Genomic DNA, 20,507 nt, shown 5'->3' on the forward strand with positions numbered 1-20,507 from the left:
AGAATAATGGCGTATGACTAGGAGTAAGTCGTACACTGCCTGAGTATATTGCAGGGCCCACAGTTTGATTAATTATGGTTTGTTCAATGATCTGGAATTGGATGGATATACTAAGTGACTCTTGCTATTCTCATATTTCCACAAAGGACAATTTCATGGGAAAATAACCACACTTTAGCAGTGCTAAATTGGCAAAAATGCCACAGCTGTTTTTCTTTCAAAACAGCTGTGACACTGCTCAAATTATAAAATGTCCATTTTGTTATCTGCTGTGATGGAGTTCTGTTGAGCTTTCAGGCTGGGATAGTTCCAATTGTCAGAGTTGAATCATCCTGCTATCTTCTGCCTGAACATGGGACTCTCCAGTAGATTTGAAAGGCAACCTTATCAACAAATTTTATTTTAATTATTCTTCTTAGCTTCCAATCAGTGACAATTTCATTAAAAACAAGCACATCTTGCCATTTATCCAAGAGACTCATGTGAGCATTATACTCTCTTTGCATCTTGGCTTCAGTGTTGGGGACAACATCTGTCTGGAAAACTATAGTACCATCTTAACTGTCAGTGGCAATCTACATGCAGGAAAAATGGCATCATAATGGCCAGGAAGCTCTATCTTCTACCACCATTTGGATGATGACTTCGTAATTTTTCTACTGATGGCTGGAGAAGACTGGCTCAGATTGGCTCATGGGTACCCTATCTGATTTCAGCACACCTTTGTCTGTAGGACTGGAGATGATCATACACCTTGGTGGGATTGGAAAGTAGAAAGAGTGTAGTATTGAAGTGCTCTTGACTGAAAATCAAAACATAATGGCACTGTAAATAGCAAATATTTGACTTCCCTGTAACTTTCACCAGAGTCGGTAATAACTAAAAGCGGATCACTTATTAAAAAAGAAATAAAAGAGGCTATAGTCTTAATATCTGTATTTAATTACAGTAACCTTCCCAACCTGGTGACTTCAAATGATAAAGTTGCCAGAATTTCCACTTAACACAGTCATTGTGCATGCTAATTAAGGTTTTAGCTGTTGAAGCCTGACATATCTAAAAAAAATCAGGCTGAGGAAAACTGAAGGGATGAGTTCACACCATTGTGCAAAGTATGTTGTTTTGACTGTGGTTTGTTGAACAAGCCATTGTGAAAGTATTTATATATCAAACAAATATATAAAACATAGTTTAGAAACATACTAAGTTAAAGCCAAAAACCTACTCTAAAGATTATCAAGAGGGGTGAATCCAGCCATGGTTTTCTTTTTTTTTTTTAATTTTTAAAATTTTTATTAATTTAAGAAACCACATAATACATTTATAAATGCAAATAAAACAATTTACAACAAACATCATCTTTATAACATCTACCTATAATATCTGAATTGTTACAATATCAATATCCTATATTCTTCAATATACAATATTTCTCTCACCTTATATAATGATATTATTTTATTGATATCTCGTGTCTCTTTCTTAAATTTCATTTGATGTAAAAATTTATTTTACTCTATTGATATCTTTTCTTTTATTTAATTTTTCTTTCTTTCTTCTTCTCTTTTTTTCCCACTTCCCTCTAACCATTTATACCATTTTTGCCAGACCAGATAATATTCAGATTCTTCTTTTCCTTGGATCTCCTTGGTAAGTTTATCCATCTCAGCGCATTCCATAATTTTGGATATTAATTTCTCTTGAGTCGGGACCTCTTTTTGTTTCCAATTTTGTGCGTATATAATTCTTGCTGCAGTCAAAATGTGTGTTATTAAATATATTATTTCTTTTTCATATTTGCTTGTATTTGCTTGTATTCCTAATAAATAAGTTTCTGGCTTTAATGGCACCTTTTGAGTTATTATTTGTTCCAGTTGCATTTTTATATTGTTCCAGAATTTTTTAGCTTTGGGACATGACCACCATATATGATAGTATGTCCCTTTATGCGCTTTACATTTCCAACAGAGTGGAGATGTGCTGGGAAACATTTTAGAAATTCGCGCCGGTGGTAGATGCCACCTATAGAACAATTTATAAGCATTTTCTTTGTATGGTACAGATAATGTTAATTTATTAATATTTTTCCACAATTTTTCCCACTTATTTAATTCTATTGCATACCCAAAATTTGTCGCCCATGTGATCATATTCTCTTTAACTACTTCCTCTGCTAGTTTATATTCCAATAGAAAATTATAAATTTTGGTTATTAATTTCTCATTGGGGCCTAATTTTATCCAACTGATTTGGTTCCATTTGAATTCCAGTTTTTTCCATATCAGATTTATATCTGGATTTTAATTGCAAATATGACCACCACTCTATTTCCACATTTTGCATTCTCAATTCTTCTCTTGTTTTTAGTTTTCCTTCTTCATTTAAGATGTCCTTATATGTTTTTAATTTATTTGTATCTATTGTATTTGGATAAATATGTGCTTCCATTATGGAAGTCCACCTAGGAATCCTATCATAGTGATATTTTCTGATTTCATTCCATATTTTAAGCCATGGTTTTCAAGGCAAGGTGGCAGATCCTTAATTTACACCTTAACAGATGCTGAGATGGTTCCTGAGCTCTCAATATCTGTAGGAACTGCTGGAATGAAGAAAATGATTAACCTTCATTTTCTAATAGAAAATCCAGTTAGTACTTGGATTGGAATAATGTTCATTCTTACAGATGTTTGGTTCGAAATGTCAATTTTATATCCAAAGACTAGTACAAGACTTTTTTATCCACATAATTTTCTTGTCCTCTTTCCAACAGTTCTTCCCCGTCTGGCTAACTACCAAATGCTTCTGCTGAATCCCATTCAGAACTAGTATTTCACCGATTTAAGACCAAGCTATGCCAAGATCATCTGCAGGATTTGTGTAGTGTTTGACCTGAGTTCAGAAATGCAAAACAGACATGAATAAAGCTACTTAAAATTAACGTTTTATTTCTCCACCGCTTATGAAAGGGAATGAATGAAAGAGAAGTTTCCAATTATCCTCACTAGTGTCATTACCTGAATCTTCCAAAGCAAAAAAATGTCATAAATTTATTGCAACAATATAGTGTGTACAGGAATAATAATGGTACTTTAATGTTCTTTTAAATAGCTGGGCTGGGAATTTTCTGCAGTCCTTGCTTCCATGTAGGGATTGATTAGAAAACAGAGCAATCTGATGCAATATAAAGTGCAAAATTCATTTCTAGCACATGCCAACATCTCTCATTTTAGTCTGTGTTTTCAGAATCATTCATTAGGAAAGCCTACACTATCAGGTTTCTGATATACCCTGGGAGAAAGTATGATTCCTGCTATCAATTCAGCTATAAGATTAAACAGAACACCACTTTATATCAACTAACTTAGAAGAAGATGCTTTCAAGATGTTTACGCTACTAGATTATTCTACCTGATTTCATTTCAATTGACTTTATCCGGCAATGTTGCTTAAATAGCTCAATATTCACTGCCTTACAAATCTCCATATTTTATTCCTACTAGGGTGGGTGTCGGCAACCCATGGCTCCGGAGCTGCCTGCAGCTCTTTCATCCTTCTGCTGCCGTTCCCTGTCACAGCAGAGGGAAGAAAGAATGTCGCCATGTTGCGGTGGTGGTGATGGCTATGGCTGGAGTCTTAGTGTGGGAGTGAAGAGTCCTCGTCAGGGCCGGATTTTCCTATAGGCTAACTAGGCTTCAGCCTAGGGACTCAAGATCAAGAGGGGCCTACATTCAAATTGTTAGCAAAATTAAAATTACACTTTCACTATAGGTGAAAGGGCCTCATAAGTGGAATAGCCTAGGGCCTCTTTTCATCTAAATCCGGCCTTGGTCCCCGTACTTGCCTTTGCACAGCAACAGGATTCCACCTTCATCCTGATACATTTGCTTTTGCCGCCAGCAGAGGGCTGGGAGAGAACAGCGGGATTGGATGTTGCGGGGTGGGGGGCATTTCCCCAGGTCTGGCCTTCCTTCTCCCTTATCGACAGGGCCAAGAGAAAGGCAGGGTGGCATCGGGAAGCGCTCCCTCCCCTGGCTGCGCGCCAAGCACAAAAGCCCAGTGGAGGTTGGCTGGTCTTGCAAAAGCGTTCCTATTGGCAAGTTGGATGGTGGTGTTTTCTGTGAGAAATGAGTCCAAATGGCTCTTTGAGTGTTTAAGGTTCCTGACCGCTGTACTAGGCGATATGAATATGTTTGAATAGATTAAAACAATTTTGATTTCAGTAGTGGATACTGTATTTCTCAAAATAAGGAGCCAAAAGTTTTTCCTCTTTTCTTCTCAGAGAGAATTTTCTCTTCTTGAGAAAATTCTCATTTCTGTATTGTTTTTAATACAACAACATTAAAATGTATGGACTTCAGCTCCTAGAATTCCCCAAACCATTTAAGAAATTCTGGAATCGGTGTACACACATTTAATATGTTGACTTGTTGAGTTTAAGAAACACTAATTTAAAGCTATCTAACTTGTATGTTGTTCAGTTTTCCAACTAGGTTCTTCTTTACTTCAAAATCAGCCACATCTATCCCTTCTGGATTTTCACTGAAAATGTTTTAAAATTCAATTTTTAAAAATCTAATAAACTTAGTGTTCACTGTAGATATTAGTTTTCACTATTAGATGATTTTATTTTTCATTTAATGAAGTTAGTGTTCACTGTAGTTTGGGTTCCTATCAATACCTACTTGTTTTTCAGTGTGCAAAATCTGCAAATGTAAGAAATTTGTTAAATTATGGGATCATTCCCTATAGATGAGATCTTAAACTTAAGCATGTTGAGGTGAAAAGAGGCTAGAGACCTTCAGATTAACTTGTCATGTGCTAATGCTTGGACTATTGGTAATATTGCCAGGTTGGAAAAGTAAAGAAAGTTGTAAAACTTTCTCTTTCAAAAATCTGAAAAAAACCTCAACACAGTTTATTTATTTATTTATTTTTAAATTTCTATACCGCCCTTCTCCCTGAGGACTCAGGGCGGTGTACAGCCAAAATTAAAAAACATGCAGTATAGTTAGTGTCAATAAAAGGTTAACACTTTATGGAAAGCCAGACTATTAAATGTGTCTGCAGACTGTAAAAATAAAAGATGTCACAACCATGGATTACCATTTAAATTGTTTGAGGAGAACTCTAGTGTCCCTAAATTTTTCGAAAACATATTAGATACAGCCACCCACCCCCTGAACACAAAACAATGAAATTTCAACCTTTTATCTTAACACAATTTTGTGAAGTGGGCATAATCAACCCTTATTTTCTAGCCTAAAATTTTCTGAACCCAAAGCCCTCCACTTCAGATGGGGCAATCTCTCCGAGAACCCCAAGCCTACAGTCAAGGAAGCTATAATTTCCAACCATTTGGAAGTCATTAGGTTTGCGGAGGGGATCACCAGACTATATCCTGTTTGTTTTGAATGCTTTAATGGTGTAGCGGAGCAGGAAGCACACCAAGTGCATCTTAGCACCAGGAGACTGTTTTGGAAAACTGTCGCGGGTCCATGAAGGCAGCACGCACCTTGGGCGCTCAGGCAATCAGAATCAGATTTCCGCACATTCTAAACTGTTGTAAACCACGGCTATTAATTTGGGCAGACAGGCGACGACGACCTACAACAGTAGGGTTGGGGAAGGGGAAGGGGAAGGCCACGAGGAATCCCAGTCTGTTCCCTATGTTAAAATTTATGAGTGCTTAATCTCCGGTCCACGGATTTCTATTTCTCTCCCCTTCTCCCCTTGTCTTGCCTAGACGGCAATCCGGTTGTTTAGCTACGCTCCCTTCGCTACCCCTCCCTCCCGCCTCTCCCCCCAACCCCGCGCCGCCCTGGTCCGGCTGTCTCCTTCCAATCCGCTGGATCTGGCCTTTCTCCCGCTCCCCTCCTTCCACCCGATCTCCAGGTCTAGCGAGTCCCCGGGGGCGAAGTGTGGGAAGTGCGAGTTTCCGCTCCGATTGTCTGTCCCTGGCCGCCACCCCCGCCTGGCTTGCAGGCTTCGAGAGCAGCCGCTCAGACACAGGCAGGAGAGGGTCGCGGGGAGCCAGAGCCCATCGCGAGGGCGCGGCGGCAGGAGCTGCACGATCTGCAGGCGACGGAGCTTTCGGACAGGGTCTGGAGAAAGGAGCCGTCGGCGCTGTGAGCGGCTGGTGGCCTGCGTTGCACTCGGACCTGGGTTCGGAACCCGACTCAAGCCGCCGCCTACAAGGAGGGGATGCCGGAGAGACGCCGAGGGAACTGGGGAAGAAGCCCGCCGCTCGCCCTAGAGAGATGGAGCCGCCGCCGCTGCTGGTCCAGCTCAGAGTCCTCCTGATGCAACTGCTGGTCGCCTACTCTCTCTTAGTTCTGCTTCCGCCGGCTGTGGCGCCCATCTGCCCGGAGTCATGCGACTGCCAGCAGCAGCAGCACGTCCTCTGCACCAATCGGGGACTGCGGTCGGTGCCCAAGGCCGTTGAGCCACAGGACATCCTCACCTATAGCCTGGGCGGCAATTTCATTGCCAATGTTTCGGCTTTGGACTTTCACCGCTTGGTGGCACTGCAGCGCCTAGATTTGCAGTATAATCGGATCCGTTCGCTCCATCCGAAAGCCTTCGAGCGCCTAGGGCGTCTGGAGGAGCTTTACTTGGGCAACAACCTCTTGGCTTCCTTGGCGCCCGGCACACTCCGCCCATTGGCTAAACTGCGAGTCCTCTATATCAACGCTAACGAGATCGGTTATCTAAGCACGGCTTCTTTTGCTGGTCTAGGCAATCTGATCAAGCTGCGGCTGGACGGCAATTTGCTGGCCTCTCTGAGCGATGCCACCTTTTCAGGACTAACCAACCTGCTGTATTTGCATCTGGAGGCCAACCAGATCCGTTGGCTGAGCCGTAATGCTTTTGCTGGCCTTGGCAAACTTCGTTTCCTTGACTTGTCTGGCAACCAGCAGAATTTGCTGCGCCACCCAGACACCTTCAGGTCTCTGCGCTTGCTTAGCACCCTCCTGCTCTCTGGGAATGACATGCAACAGCTAGGGAAAGGACTCTTCCAACATCTCTCCAACTTGGCCAGGTTGTCATTGAGTGGAAACCGCCTGACGTGGTTGGCAGTGGAGGCTTTTGCTGGTCTGGGGTCCTTGAAAGAGTTGCACTTGGAAGGGAACCTGCTAAGCCAACTGCCTGCCACCTTATTTCAGCCTCTGCAAAGCTTGGAGGTGTTGGATCTGAGTAACAACCTCCTCACTACTGTTCCTGCTGGCACCTTTAGTCCCCTAAATAAGTTGCGGGAGCTCAGTTTGCAGGGAAATGCCCTGGCTTCCCTGTCTGGAGACCTCTTTACCTCCAACCCAGCATTGTATCGCTTGGAATTGGATGGGAATCCCTGGAGCTGTGATTGCCACTTGCGAGGGCTGAAGCAGTGGCTGGCATCCTGGCATTCCCAGGGCCGTCTCCTGACTGTGTTTGTCCAGTGCCACTGGCCACCTGCCCTGGCTGGGAAATACCTTGATTACTTAGAGGATGTGCAACTCTTCTCGCTTTCTAATGGCTCTTGTTTGGAAGGGTTAACATCTGCAAGCCCTGGAGGCAATGGTAACTCTAATTTAGACCTGGGCCTGGATAAACAGAGCTCCCCACCTTCTGTTTCAACTGGGTTGCTAACGGGGTCCCAGAAGATGGTATCCGAAAAGGGAAGTTGGAATGTGGAGACCAATCCAACCACCCTGTTGCCCAGCTTTCTTGTCAGTACTAGGTCTCCCTCTGTACTTGCTGCCGCCTGGCCTCGGCGAGCGGGAAAACACCACTTGGTCTCCTCGGTGTCTAGTACCCTTCCTCTGGTCACCGATCCATGTGATTTTAACAAATTGTTTTTGTACAACCTGACAGTGGATACTGTCACTGAGAGTGCAGTGACAGTGCACTGGGGGGTCCGCCCACACCGCAGCCCTCGCTTGTTAGGGCCAGTACGCTTCAGAGTCCTTTTTGATCGCTTTGGCACTGCCATCAAGTTCCAGCGCTTTGTTTATATCCCTGAATGGAATGAGCCGGTAGCCACTCTGCGAGAATTGCGTCCAGATACCCCATATCTGGTTTGTGTGGAAGGAGTGATGGGGGGCCGGGTCTGCCCAGTGGCACCACGGGACCACTGTGCAGGGTTGGTCACTTTGCCTGAAGAGGGTGTGGGGGCAGCAGTTGCTGCGATGGCTGGGGGGACCCAAAGCTTGGACCAGCAGCTCCTCACCCTTGTGCTACTGGCAGTCAATGCACTACTACTCTTCCTGGCTTTGGCAGCCTGGGCTTCCCGCCTGGTGCGGAAGAAGGTTCTAGGGTGCCGTCGGAGAAAGGCAGCCTCACCAGTCCATGTTAGGCAGATGTATTCCACCCGTCGGCCCCTCCGGTCCATGGGGACTGGCGTCTCCACCGACTTTTCTGGCTTCCAGTCCCACCGTACACCGCGTAGTGCTGTTTGTGCCTTGCGTGAGGCTGACCTCATTGAGTTCCCTTGTGAACGCTTCATGGATAGTAGCACTGCAGGGAACAGCAGTGTCCTACGTGGAGAAGATAATTTGTTGCAACGGTTTGCAGACTAGAGATGGGGCTCTAAGCTAATTTGCAAGTATGTTATCATGAAGTGGCTGCTGGCATTATGATTTAGTGAAGTCTGTGGGAATGCAGCTTCTGCAAAGGTGGCCCCCCATATTGCAAAATTACAACTCCCAACAGCCTTAGTTAGCATGGCAAATTGTAAAGGGTGCAGGGAATTATAGTTCAGCAATAACTAGACTACTCACTGTTTCTGATCTTCCTATCCTATCTTTAGATCTGCAAAAATATATGTATATATAAAGATGGCTGATTAAAAATGGGACAACTCCTGGAGTAAGATATACTTAAAAAAAAAAAAAAGCAAAAACGGTTTTCCTGAATTTACTGTTTACTTAGATAATTTGCAGTCTATGATTCTCTAAAAACCAATCAGAATGGGAACCTACTACACTCTTAAATTGCCATAGTTGTGGCTAAATGGGCATTGATCTCTATTTGTGAATTAAGTAGATACTAATAGAAAAAGAATTTTAGTTGTCTAATCATCAGTTGTCAAATAGATACAGAATCTAACAATTCCTAACTTGTTGATGTAACTCTGTAGCTACTCAGTATTATCCTTGGGTAAAAAATGAACTAAAATAACTGGAATCAAACAAAAAAGGGTACAGAAAGTTTTATGCAAATGTTTGAAGATGTACAAATTTGGGGCCATTTCAGGTTACATCAGATTCTCGCTTTTGCACCATTTATTTAAAACTGATATAAACAAGATCAGGCCAGAAAATTTTATTTTCAGTGTCACTTGCCACTATATAGATCTGCAAAAATCTGCACAACCATAAAAGTTGTGAAAAGATACAAAGATGTAGCTCCTTTGTGTCATTTCATGGTTATCTGCATTTATGGAGACCAGATATAATAGCATTAGCAATTGGATGGTGCAAAAAAGTATTCTATTTAATACATCCTAGACAGTAGAGATATCATTTCTTCAGACACAGAAATTTCTATAAACATGGAGCCTAATGGTTGGAGCCTTTTGCATGCTAGTTCTGACTAGGCTTTGCAAACATTGAGAGCAACAGGAGAGGAATCAGTATAATTATTATTGCTTTTAAATAAAACTCTTCTCAGAGAAGAGGCTGTTAAGTGTCACTCCCTTGATGGATAGCTGAGATTCTCCTGGGTATAACTGAAAGTACAATTCAACTTTTGGTAGATGCCTGTTGGCAGTTTGCATCAATGGTATTTCCTCAGCTGATGTTACTCTTATCTAGAATATGTATTTAGGATGAGCCAGATTTGCTTCTTGCTTTTCAAAAAATGTGAATCCCAATTACTACTATGATGCAGGGAATATTCTTGAATTTGTGCTATTAGACACTGATTTTTAATTCTCACCAGCTCTTCCAAATTATAGTTTTAGATTAAAAATATTTTTTTTCTAGAAGGGCTTTGAAAACATGTTTAACTTGTGACCTAAGAATGGTGCTTTTTTATACTGACCAGGGCTTTCTTTTATTAAACGAATGTAAGAAATTTTAGTGTATGTTTATATAACATGTTAAAATAAATAAATAAAAAGATGAAGAAAGGGAGGAATAAAGGAAGGAATGTTAATTTTGCAAAATTCAGATGTCGACACTGCTAGGGAAAAGAATCCTAATCCAATTTGTTATAATTTGTTTAGAATTTTTTTTACAGTGGTCTTAAATAAATACTTTTTGGTACTTCTACAGTTTTGCCTATTTTTTAAAAAAATCTTGTTATTCATAAATGATTTTGAATAGAGATATAGGAGCTTTCAGCTAAACTGGAGAAAGTAGATTATGTTGCTGTCCTATGATTGTTGTGCAGCAACACTATCCTCCCCAATATTACATAATGAGCCACTAAACCTTGCTAGGTTTCTGGAAAGTTGCTCAGGAATTGGAAGAATTTCCTTAGAAGATACTTCTATCCAGTGGTGGGATTCAAGTAATTTAACAACCGGTTCTCTGCCCTAATGATTTCTTCCAACAACCAGTTTGCCAAACTGCTCAGAAAGTTAACAACTGGTTCTCCCGAAGGGTGCGAACTGGCGGGATCCCACCACTGCTTCTATCCCATTTGGAGGAAATTCCCTCTTCTTCCTCTGCACTTCAGCCCCATTGAGCAGAGGTTACTGGCCTAGTGAAAAGCATTTTTGGATAAATGCATGGGCTGCAAGGGAAGAAAAATATATAGAGAAGCACACATTGTGATTTTCATGATAGAAATGTCACCCTCTCTATAATGCCTTGGTATGACCATACTTGGAATACTGCATCCAGTTTTGGTCACCATGATGTTAAAAAGATGTTGAGACTCTAGAAAGAGTAGTGAGAAGAGCAACAAGATATTAGGGACTGGAGGCCAAAACATATAAAGAGCGGTTGTTGGAACTGAGTATATCTAGTTTAATGAAGAGGAGGACTAGGGGTGACATGATAGCAGTGTTCCAATATCTCAGGGGTTGCCACAAAGAAGAAGGAGTCAAGCTATTCTCCAAAGCACCTGAGGGCAGGACAAGAAGCAATGAATGGAAACTAATCAAGGAGAGAAGCAACCTAGAACTAAGGTGAAATTTCCTGATAGTTAGAACAATTAATCAGTGAAACAACTTGCCTCCAGAAGTTATGGATGCTCCAACACTGGCAGTTTTTAAGAAGAGATTGGACAACTATTTGTCTGAAATAGTATAAGGTTTTGTACCTGAGCAGCGGGTTGGACTAGAAGACCTTCAAGGTCCCTTCCAACCTTGTTATTCTGTTGTATGGAGCGCAGGACAGACTTACTAGATTCATGCATCTTTAGTCATGACATCACATATGCTGTATAAACCCACCCATGAATGCCTATATGATATGCTAATCCCAAGTATTAGAGTTCAGTTTAAAATGGAAACAAAATAGATATTTACTTATAACTCATTTTCAAGTGTATTTCTGATTTAAATCTTAATTTGAAGAAACACAAGGAGATGAGTATTGCATTTTTAATTAAATTGATGTCTTGTAGTGTGTAATATTGTTCGAAGAGAAGATAAATTATGTTTATTAATCATGTTTGTATGCCACCAGATTCCCTAAATTGAACCCAAGTAAAAAAAATACATTTCAAACAGTCCATCATGGCATCTTAATGGACCTTCTCAAAAATGAACTATGAGACAAAAGCTAAAATTCTAAATATTGGCAAATAATATTGTTCGAAGAGAAGATAAATTATGTTTATTAATCATGTTTGTATGCCACCAGATTCCCTAAATTGAACCCAAGTAAAAAAAATACATTTCAAACAGTCCATCATGGCATCTTAATGGACCTTCTCAAAAATGAACTATGAGACAAAAGCTAAAATTCTAAATATTGGCAAATAATATCCCCATGTGACTAAAATTATCTTAGTTTAATTGGTAATGCTGTTAATCTAGGCAACATTTCAGTTTCAGTGTAGAGTGTTCTGATAATACTCAGAACCTCCAGGGAAGAAGTGAACAGGAACTAAACTGAGATTATTGTCTACATTTGGAATGTAGTGACTCCTAATTGAAATTTCAGATATCCACTTGTTAAATAAGAGAACCATAAAGGTTCCCCAGCTTCAAAATCAGATTGCTGATATTAAACAGCATGAAAAACTGGAATGTAGGGAATATAGAAAAACAGTAATTGATGCTAAAACACATTTATACTCAGAGATACTCTGAGTAGCTGTTCTGTTTTGCACACAATTCCCATTTTTGGATTTTGAAATTCTAAAACAAACTATATTGAAACTTGTTCTTCCCATCCATACTAGTAAATATAAACTTGGCTTTTCTGCTAATTAGATTATCTGATGTTAATACAACACGCTTTGTAAATTCCACATGAAATAGTGCTTGTTAATCTCAAAATTCAGGAGTCTTGCAGAAGAAAATCTTGGCTCTATAAAACTTTCATATATGAATGCGAACTCTATAAACAATAGGTCCATTTTTCATCTAATCTGGCTACTCTGCAACTGTATGAATAATATTTTTAACGGAGTCTGACAATAAAGCTATCCTTGCCTTGATACTTCATACTGGTTCTTAACTAAAGGAAAGTGACACCTGTCACTTCATCGTATGTGCAATCATTTAACTTTTTGGGAGGGGGCGGTGTTACACTTTATTAATTTTATCATAATTTATTTATCTGATTATTGTGATTCTCCCAGAATTATTGAGAATTGGGGAGTATACAAGTTTGATAAATTATTATTATATTACCACTACTATCAAAACAGTCCAGCCATCAGTGATGAGAGGGTAGTAGAAGGAATGTCAACATAACAAATTTCAACTTTCACAAATATGGTCAAAGTTCTTGCCTCCCTCTCTTGAACATAGTTCTGGCCCGAAGACATTGTGCAATGTTGCATACAAAATTCTAGTCCTTCATTATAATTAAACCTTGGGAACTACTGGTAGTCCTCACTTAACAACTGTCCTGTTTAGCAACTATTCAAAATTATAACAGAAGTGAAAAAATAACATTATGTCCAGTTGTCCCATTTATGGCAGCGTCCCATGGTCATGAGATTGTCATTTCTGCACTTCAGATTTCCAACAACCGGAGTCAATGGAAAGCTGGCAGTAAAATCACATCTTGATTGTGTGATATCTCAACGATTTGCTTAAGAAGCACAATGGAAGTAAAATCATAAGTCCATCATAGGCATATGATAACTCACTGCATTGCTTAGCAGTTCCAACTATAATGATGAAGTGAGTACTAGCTGTTCAGCCTTAAATTTAACTGTACTTCTTTGAGGCAATATTCATAAGGTCGAAATCACTGCATTCCAATCAAAATCAATCCTTTATTTGTTTACTCCTAATGGACAGAATCTTGCCAGACTAAATCTATACCCTTATATCTTGCTAGATACATCATGAGAAATTCTAGGAGTAACTGTGTCTACCCAGAGTCTCTTTCCCCCTTCCTGGGACTGTGTAGTATCTTAATGTAACCCTCTTTCTGGAAAAGCTTTTTTGCCAAACCTCTCCCACATGGCTCCTTGAGGTGTACCTTTCAGTACAATAGATTTGGTTATCTAATGCTAAAGTTTAAACATTGAGTATAGATAAGTATGATCCTATCCAATCTGATGCTCTTCCATGTGTATTTGGTTTCAATATTCACAATTCCTAATCACCAGATGATAGCAGATGTAGGATGGATGGATAACATAGAATCTTGTATTATGCATAACACCTATTTTCAAAAGAAAGGTGATAGCTGTTTGCATATGCCAATAAACCCAAGGTTTCCAGAAGTATAAAATGTTACAGATAAGTAATTTAATAAAGACTGAATATATTCACCATAGCACAATTAGTAATGGAAAACTTGGCCTGGAAAGGATAGTATTTTTTTTTTAAAGGACATGGCTAGAATACTGAATAAAAGCATTCCATAATAAGAATGATTAATGTGAATTAGTAACCTCAAAGTCTTTTATATTCACTCTTCTGCTGAATCAAAAATTAAATGGGAAAATGCCATTTAAATGTGTACTTAGGCTGCCTGGAGGGGAATTAATTCATGTTACTGTTAAGAATATTTATTTGAAATTAATAGTTCCATTTGCTTATGTTTATATTTTGCATACAGCTATTTCATTACTGTAGTGCAAATTGACAAACAAAAAATATTATAAGTGGACCTACTAAAAATGGTCTCTTTAATGTGTGTGTGTGTTTTGTGTGTGTGTGTTTGTATATACCCACATATGTACTTGTGTATGCACAAACTGGAAAGAGAAATTTCATTCATTCATTGCTGCTGTTTGGTTCCTTCCTATGCAGAAGATACCAAAGTAAGGGCAGGAAACAAGATTTCCTGACTGCCTTCACCACAAGGCCTCCCGATGAGCCATGTAGTGATGTTTCCTGCCCTTACTCTGACATCTGCTAGGTTTGAAAACAACAAGGATTAGGAAGCTCAGGGCCAGAAAGTGGGAGGGGACATAACTGTTACAATCATCACACGAACATGCAAACAAACAGTGGGTAAGATCTCTTAATTGTCACTTCATAGAGAGGAAGTGGCAGGATTTCTTCTTGTCCCAATATAGCCACACATTTTCAAGTAAAATGTTAATCCCTTTTAACACAGATTCTTTTGTATTTTAGAAAAGGAAATGAAGCAAAAAGATACCCATGTAGGAAAATTTCAGGGAAAATATAGTGAAGTGGATCTCACACTCAAATTGTCATAAGTGTCTCATGTGGACTATTCTAGTAACTGGAGGGCTACAAGGTTGTTTTGACATATGTTGTCATATCACTAATTAGTGGGGTGGAAAAATTCAAATCTCCTCTCAAACGTGGATTTCACTGGATGACTTTAGGACCATACCTGTCTCACAGGTGTTTGGTGGGAATAAGATCAGGAACCCTACAATATAAACAGGATTTAGTTATCAGAGGAAAGAACGTATGCTTTCTGTCTGTTTCTGTGTGATGTTATTTATTATTATTGATGTTGAAACATGTTACGTATAATAGTTCATATAGTGCCTGAAACAATCTTTTTGTTTCAAGCCAATTACATTTTCTATACATCTTAGTGGGAATTCAGGCTATCATTTATAAAATCCAACCAATCTCAATAAAATATTCCCCAGTTTGTTTTTTAAGCACATTACCAGATCTTTATCAAGCAAAGAAATCAGCCAACCAAATCTTTATCAAATAATTTTTCAAGAGAAATATTGAAAGCAGGTAAATAATATATTTCTTGCATCCTACATTACATTCAATATATGTAATAAGTCTAAATTTAGTGAGCATTCAATCTTATGGGCATTGCTATCATTTCATTAAAGATTTCTTTTCAAACTTTCTCAAATTTATTTCATTCCCAGCAAAAATGGGGAGTGGAAGTCCCTCAGTACATCATAAAATAATTATATGGTATATGTGAAATTCTTATAGGGGTTAAACGCCACTGATGTAAGATCTTAAGATATAATTCTTGTATTGAAGTACATAAAAATTCTTCAGATTTCCACAAAGCTTGCCACATTGCATTATATAATTATTTTGCCTAAGTCAGACTCCCAAACTTATTTCAAGCCTGTAATATAGTTATTTAGACTTAATTCCAACAAGTTTCAGTGACTACTAATATTATACCTTCTTCACTATATGACTGTAAATAAAATAAAAAAGCTTTTCTAGCTTTAGGCCTAATTAGGCCTAAAACAGCCTAATTTTTAATTTCTAAAAATTGGACAGTGGGTATTGAATGCGTTCCATCATCCCTAAGTTCACATCCAATGCTCTGGGCCAAGTATTCTTAATTCTTTCATTAATGGCAGAAGCAGAGTGGAGAAATTGCTTTAATAGATGGACTGGCAACTCTTGCATGCAAAAGTGTGATTTCATCTGGATAAACATTCAACACAGGGGACTTTTCTGGCTTCTGATGTAGTTCGTTCCATTCCTGTCTTTTGCTGCCTTGCTGCTGCCAGAAACAATCTGCCGGCCTCTCTGATTCATACGGTTGCATTTCTCATAGAGCAAATTCTTGGCTGCTAAGACAAGAACACATGACGTGTATCTTCAGAAATGTTTCCCCAGATACAGATGATACCAAGGTTTTCTGAATAATTCCTTACTCTCTGTGGTAAACAAAGTGAGGCATAAGTGCAATATTGTATCCTGGAGAAGAGACAGCTGTAACTTTGAATGAATATTATTTATCCTTTATTTATTAAACAAATTAAGCCTAATTTGGGAAAAGAGACAATCTAATTACGCAGATACTTTATTCCAATTAAATGCATTGTTTTTTTCAGGTAGCCATTATACCATGTGCAAAGAAAGCATACTGTAGAGAAATTGGACCAAAGTCATGCTACATACAGTATCCAGCTGTATTTTCCAAATTAATTTTCTGGTATGTTAAGAGTTCTGTTATTCCACCTGCCATTCAAAATGGCATACCTAACATTCAGTGGTTCAATTTTTTTCTTAACAGCTAGCCTGTAGTTGGGACAATGGGTCTAAAATCCAGTTTTATCCCAACATCTTAACCCAATGTTTCTCAAGCTTAGCAGCTTGACAATCAAAGGACTTGGCTGGCTGGAGAATTCTGAAAAATTTAAGTCTACACATCTTCAGGTGGTTAAGGTTCACCACTCGACTTGTGTGTCCCTATCATTTAGGGATCCTTGGGCAAAGCCACCATATTTGTTGCACATTCACCTGTGCTGCTGTAAAGCACATCACCTCCTACAATTGTTGTATGAAGATCATGCTATGGCTGGCTATACAGTCTCTTCGGCTGAGAACATTTGTATTTGTCATCCATAGGATTGTGCATTGAAACTAAGATGGTTGTTTTGGTTTATATTATATGAACAAATAAAAGCTGACAGGGATGTCTCTATTATGTGATCCAAAAGGTGAAGATGAAGCCACAACTGAAGCCTCAATCTTACTATCATAGTCATTATCTTCACTTTTTTCCCCTGGACCATGCAGAAGTCCCTAAAGCTGATTAAACACTTCTTCGCCAGCTATTCCCAACAAATTTAAGGCTTGAATAAATTATAGTAAAATCAGACTGATGTCTTTGAAGAAAAGTCCATCATACTTCCCCAATAATTTAGTATCAGAACCCTACCCCTTTTATTAACTGGACCTGCTTGCTTTCAGTTATAAAAAATGGTTCTATTGTTTAATATGCACCACTTAAGTAAGAAATTTTAGTCTGAAATCCACTGCATATTTTACCAGAATTTATGTCCCTCTTGACATAGGGGAAATTGCTTAAAAGTAAATACGAATAGAATTCAGTTGCATGTTTTTGGATTACAAATTGCATTATAGTAGACTTTATTTTATCATACTGCTTGTATTTATTTAGTTTCTGACCTTTTTAACAGGGAGATTACTAGTCTGTTTCCAAAGGATATTAATACATAAATAATCTCAGTAAAGACTCTATGGATTTGAAGATTCCTAAATATTCACATGAAGTTCCAGTATTAGGATTGGCTGCAATACTGATAGGTAACAAAGGCCTAGGAAAGAGGTTATTCTGTAAACCAATGTTAGGATTGGGGTGACTGTTGAAGTTCAGGTATTATATTGATCTTCTAAAATAGAGATATAAGAACATGTAAAGTAGCTTTGTGATGGCAAAGCACTGAATTTATTAAAAATAGGTAGGATTAATTCGCCAAGTATGATACAATTCATGATTCTGTCTGAGTTTTCCCTGGGTACATTGGACTTCAACCCTATAATTCCAAGCCAATTTACTCTTTCAAATTAGGAGCACTAGACGTGTCCAACTGTAGCTCCTATCATTTCTACTCCCCAATACACATACTATCAGTAATTGTGAGTGTTATACAGCAAGAGACTAGGGAACATCTGACTGGGGAATGTTAGATCAAGCAAATTAATCTTAGCATCATTCTTTTGTCACAGAAGATACGGCCTTATTAGCATTTAGGACAATATTAATTAATTAGTCTCTGAAAATATTCCATTTCATGCTTAGATATGATTATTACATCTCATATGAAAAGCCAGTTAACAATAAAACATCTGTTCTCTGTCCCTGCAAATGAACTTTTGTACTGTTAATCATTTTGAACTGCTGTTTTTTGTTTACTGGGCTAGATGTGATCTTTGAGGAAGGGCTGAGATCCACAAAGTGGGAATATAGTTGATGATAGCATTCCATCAACTTGAGTTCCAGTTTTCCCTCTGGGAAACAGTAATTTTGTTTGGATTTCAGAAGCCAATAGCTTAGTAAAGCAAGACAACTTTAGACAGAAGGCATTAATAAAGGGAAGAATGTACATGAACCCTAAATTTGCAGCTTTTAAGGAGCAGTATACATATTCCATTATCTTTGTGATATTTATAACAAAGAAATAAAATTGAATGGGAGGGGAACTTGTATTTCAACTTGTACATTTCTAGAGATAAAAGTCTTATTTCATTGTCTTAATTTGAATCATAGGGAAAAAACTTTGTTTTTAAGGATCACACAATTATCAGTTGTCAATATCTTCTCATTACCTCTTTCTGCTCTCCACAACAAATTATTGTTCTTCATATTATTTACTTGTCAAAAGGTTTGGGTTAGGAAGTAGTTTGTGGAGTTACACCCATGTATAGTCAAATGGAACCCTTTTCCTAGTTTTAAAATATGGGCAACATAAATTTGCTCAACCACTTTATCCAAATTATTGGGACAGGTTTCAAGCTCTCCTGATGTATTTCTATCACTTGTCATCTTTTATTTGTTCCTTGGTTTTTCTCCAGCTCTGTTTCTACTTGACTTTAGAATATAATTGGATTCTATCTACCAAACAACCAAGCTAACTTATTAAGGCAGGCTTACATTTAAATGTCAAAGCACTTGTATGTGAATATTCACTTATTTCTGAAACTCTTTCTTCATTATGTTCTGCTAAAATAGAGTTCTTGCTTTGGCCAGAGGCAAAAACATCCAGTCTGATGTTATACTTAAAAACTAGCTAGAGAGAGTACTTTTTTCAAGTCTATATAACAAATTAATTAATTGTTGGCTTCAGGACTGTGACCTTAAGAAGCAAGATAGAATAATTGCTTTAGGAGTAGATTTCAGAATTGGCATCACTGTTCTTCATCCACTTGAGTTCCAGATGAAAGCCAAATTCTGAAGCATCAAGACTTACTTTTTCCTTACTATTATCTCTATTCATAAAAAGCAAAATTCCTTTTGAAGCATATTACTCTTTGGCAAAGAGCTGAGAATACTACCAGCTGCCATCAAGATTAGGGGCTATTTTCCTAATACTCAAGTAAATATTCTTCTTCTTTCAATGCATGCATATATGTGAAAAAGGAATTCCAGCCCACATTCCATTTAATCATTGTAAATTATTCCATCTAAATATGGTATGTACAAGGGTAGCTTTATGCATCTGATACAAGAAACTATTGTATATAGTTCTTGGTTCAAACAAGAGTTGATTACTGGATTAGTCCATTTCCTGATTTCAGAATACATTGAATCATAAAGTAATCAAATGGACAGAACTTCTCGTACAAAATATAATCCTTGTAAAAATAACCAAGCCTAGCATATTTTGTGAATCCAGCATCTCATTTTGTACTGACATGGTCCAGATATATTATGCAAATTCATCTGTATATTCAGAACTATCCACATTAATATTGTTTACACCAGACTTTATAACTGATATTCTTGAAATATATTGGTCCATCTCCCATAACATACAGCCAACATGGTCAAAGGTTGGGTGTTATGTGGAAGTAGTCCAATACATATGTCAGGAACTAAGCTAAAAGAAGCTGTTTTGCATTGAGTAACAAAAGATCTCCAGATAAATTTTCCCAGACATTTTTGAAATGTTGGAATTTGAACTAGGACCTTTTGCATTTCCAGCATGTGGCTTAACTATGAACTTCCTTCAGTCTCTTCTATTGAAGATTCTCAGAATGAAAATAAAGAAGTCAGTCTAAAAAGCCTCTTAACCACAATCACTTGAGTAAATTTAAAGTAGTTAAAGTAGTTAGAGAGAGTTTTCAATTTCTGTACAAGTCCAGTTTGGATGACTGGATTCCATCCTTATATGATGTGTTGGTCGATCTGTTGATGTTCTGCTGTTTTGAACAACTTTGGGAGGCATTTGTACACATGTAATACTAGGGCAGGAGTCTGCAACCTTAAACACTCAAAGAGCCATTTAGACCCATTTCCCAAAGAAAAGAAAACACCGGGCGCCACGAAACTTCCCATGCCTGACTATTTCTTGAGCGGCCACAAAACTAGCGTATGTAGTTGAATTAAATGTTCTGTTTTCTTCAGAAACTTTACTTTTCTTGGATTTATCCATGGTTGGCCTACCAGGGGTTGAAAAGCTCAATAAATCGTGTGCTGGTGGATGTCACACGTTGGTGATTG

General features: G+C 38.4%; 1 protein-coding gene across 1 annotated transcript; it reads left to right on the forward strand.

Annotated features, from left to right (window-relative positions):
• Nucleotides 1-248: 248 nt before the first annotated feature.
• On the forward strand, nt 249-10,253 carry TRIL (TLR4 interactor with leucine rich repeats). The gene has a single exon (XM_087892613.1). The coding sequence runs from the start codon at nt 6,261-6,263 to the stop codon at nt 8,556-8,558; it is 2,298 nt and encodes a 765-aa protein (XP_087748739.1). The 5' UTR covers nt 249-6,260; the 3' UTR covers nt 8,559-10,253.
• The last annotated feature ends 10,254 nt before the right edge of the window (nt 10,254-20,507 follow it).

The sequence above is a fragment of the Pantherophis guttatus genome, chromosome 4 (genome assembly GCF_059756535.1).
Source record: "Pantherophis guttatus breed Tessera chromosome 4, ASM5975653v1, whole genome shotgun sequence".
NCBI classification, from domain to species: domain Eukaryota; kingdom Metazoa; phylum Chordata; class Lepidosauria; order Squamata; family Colubridae; genus Pantherophis; species Pantherophis guttatus.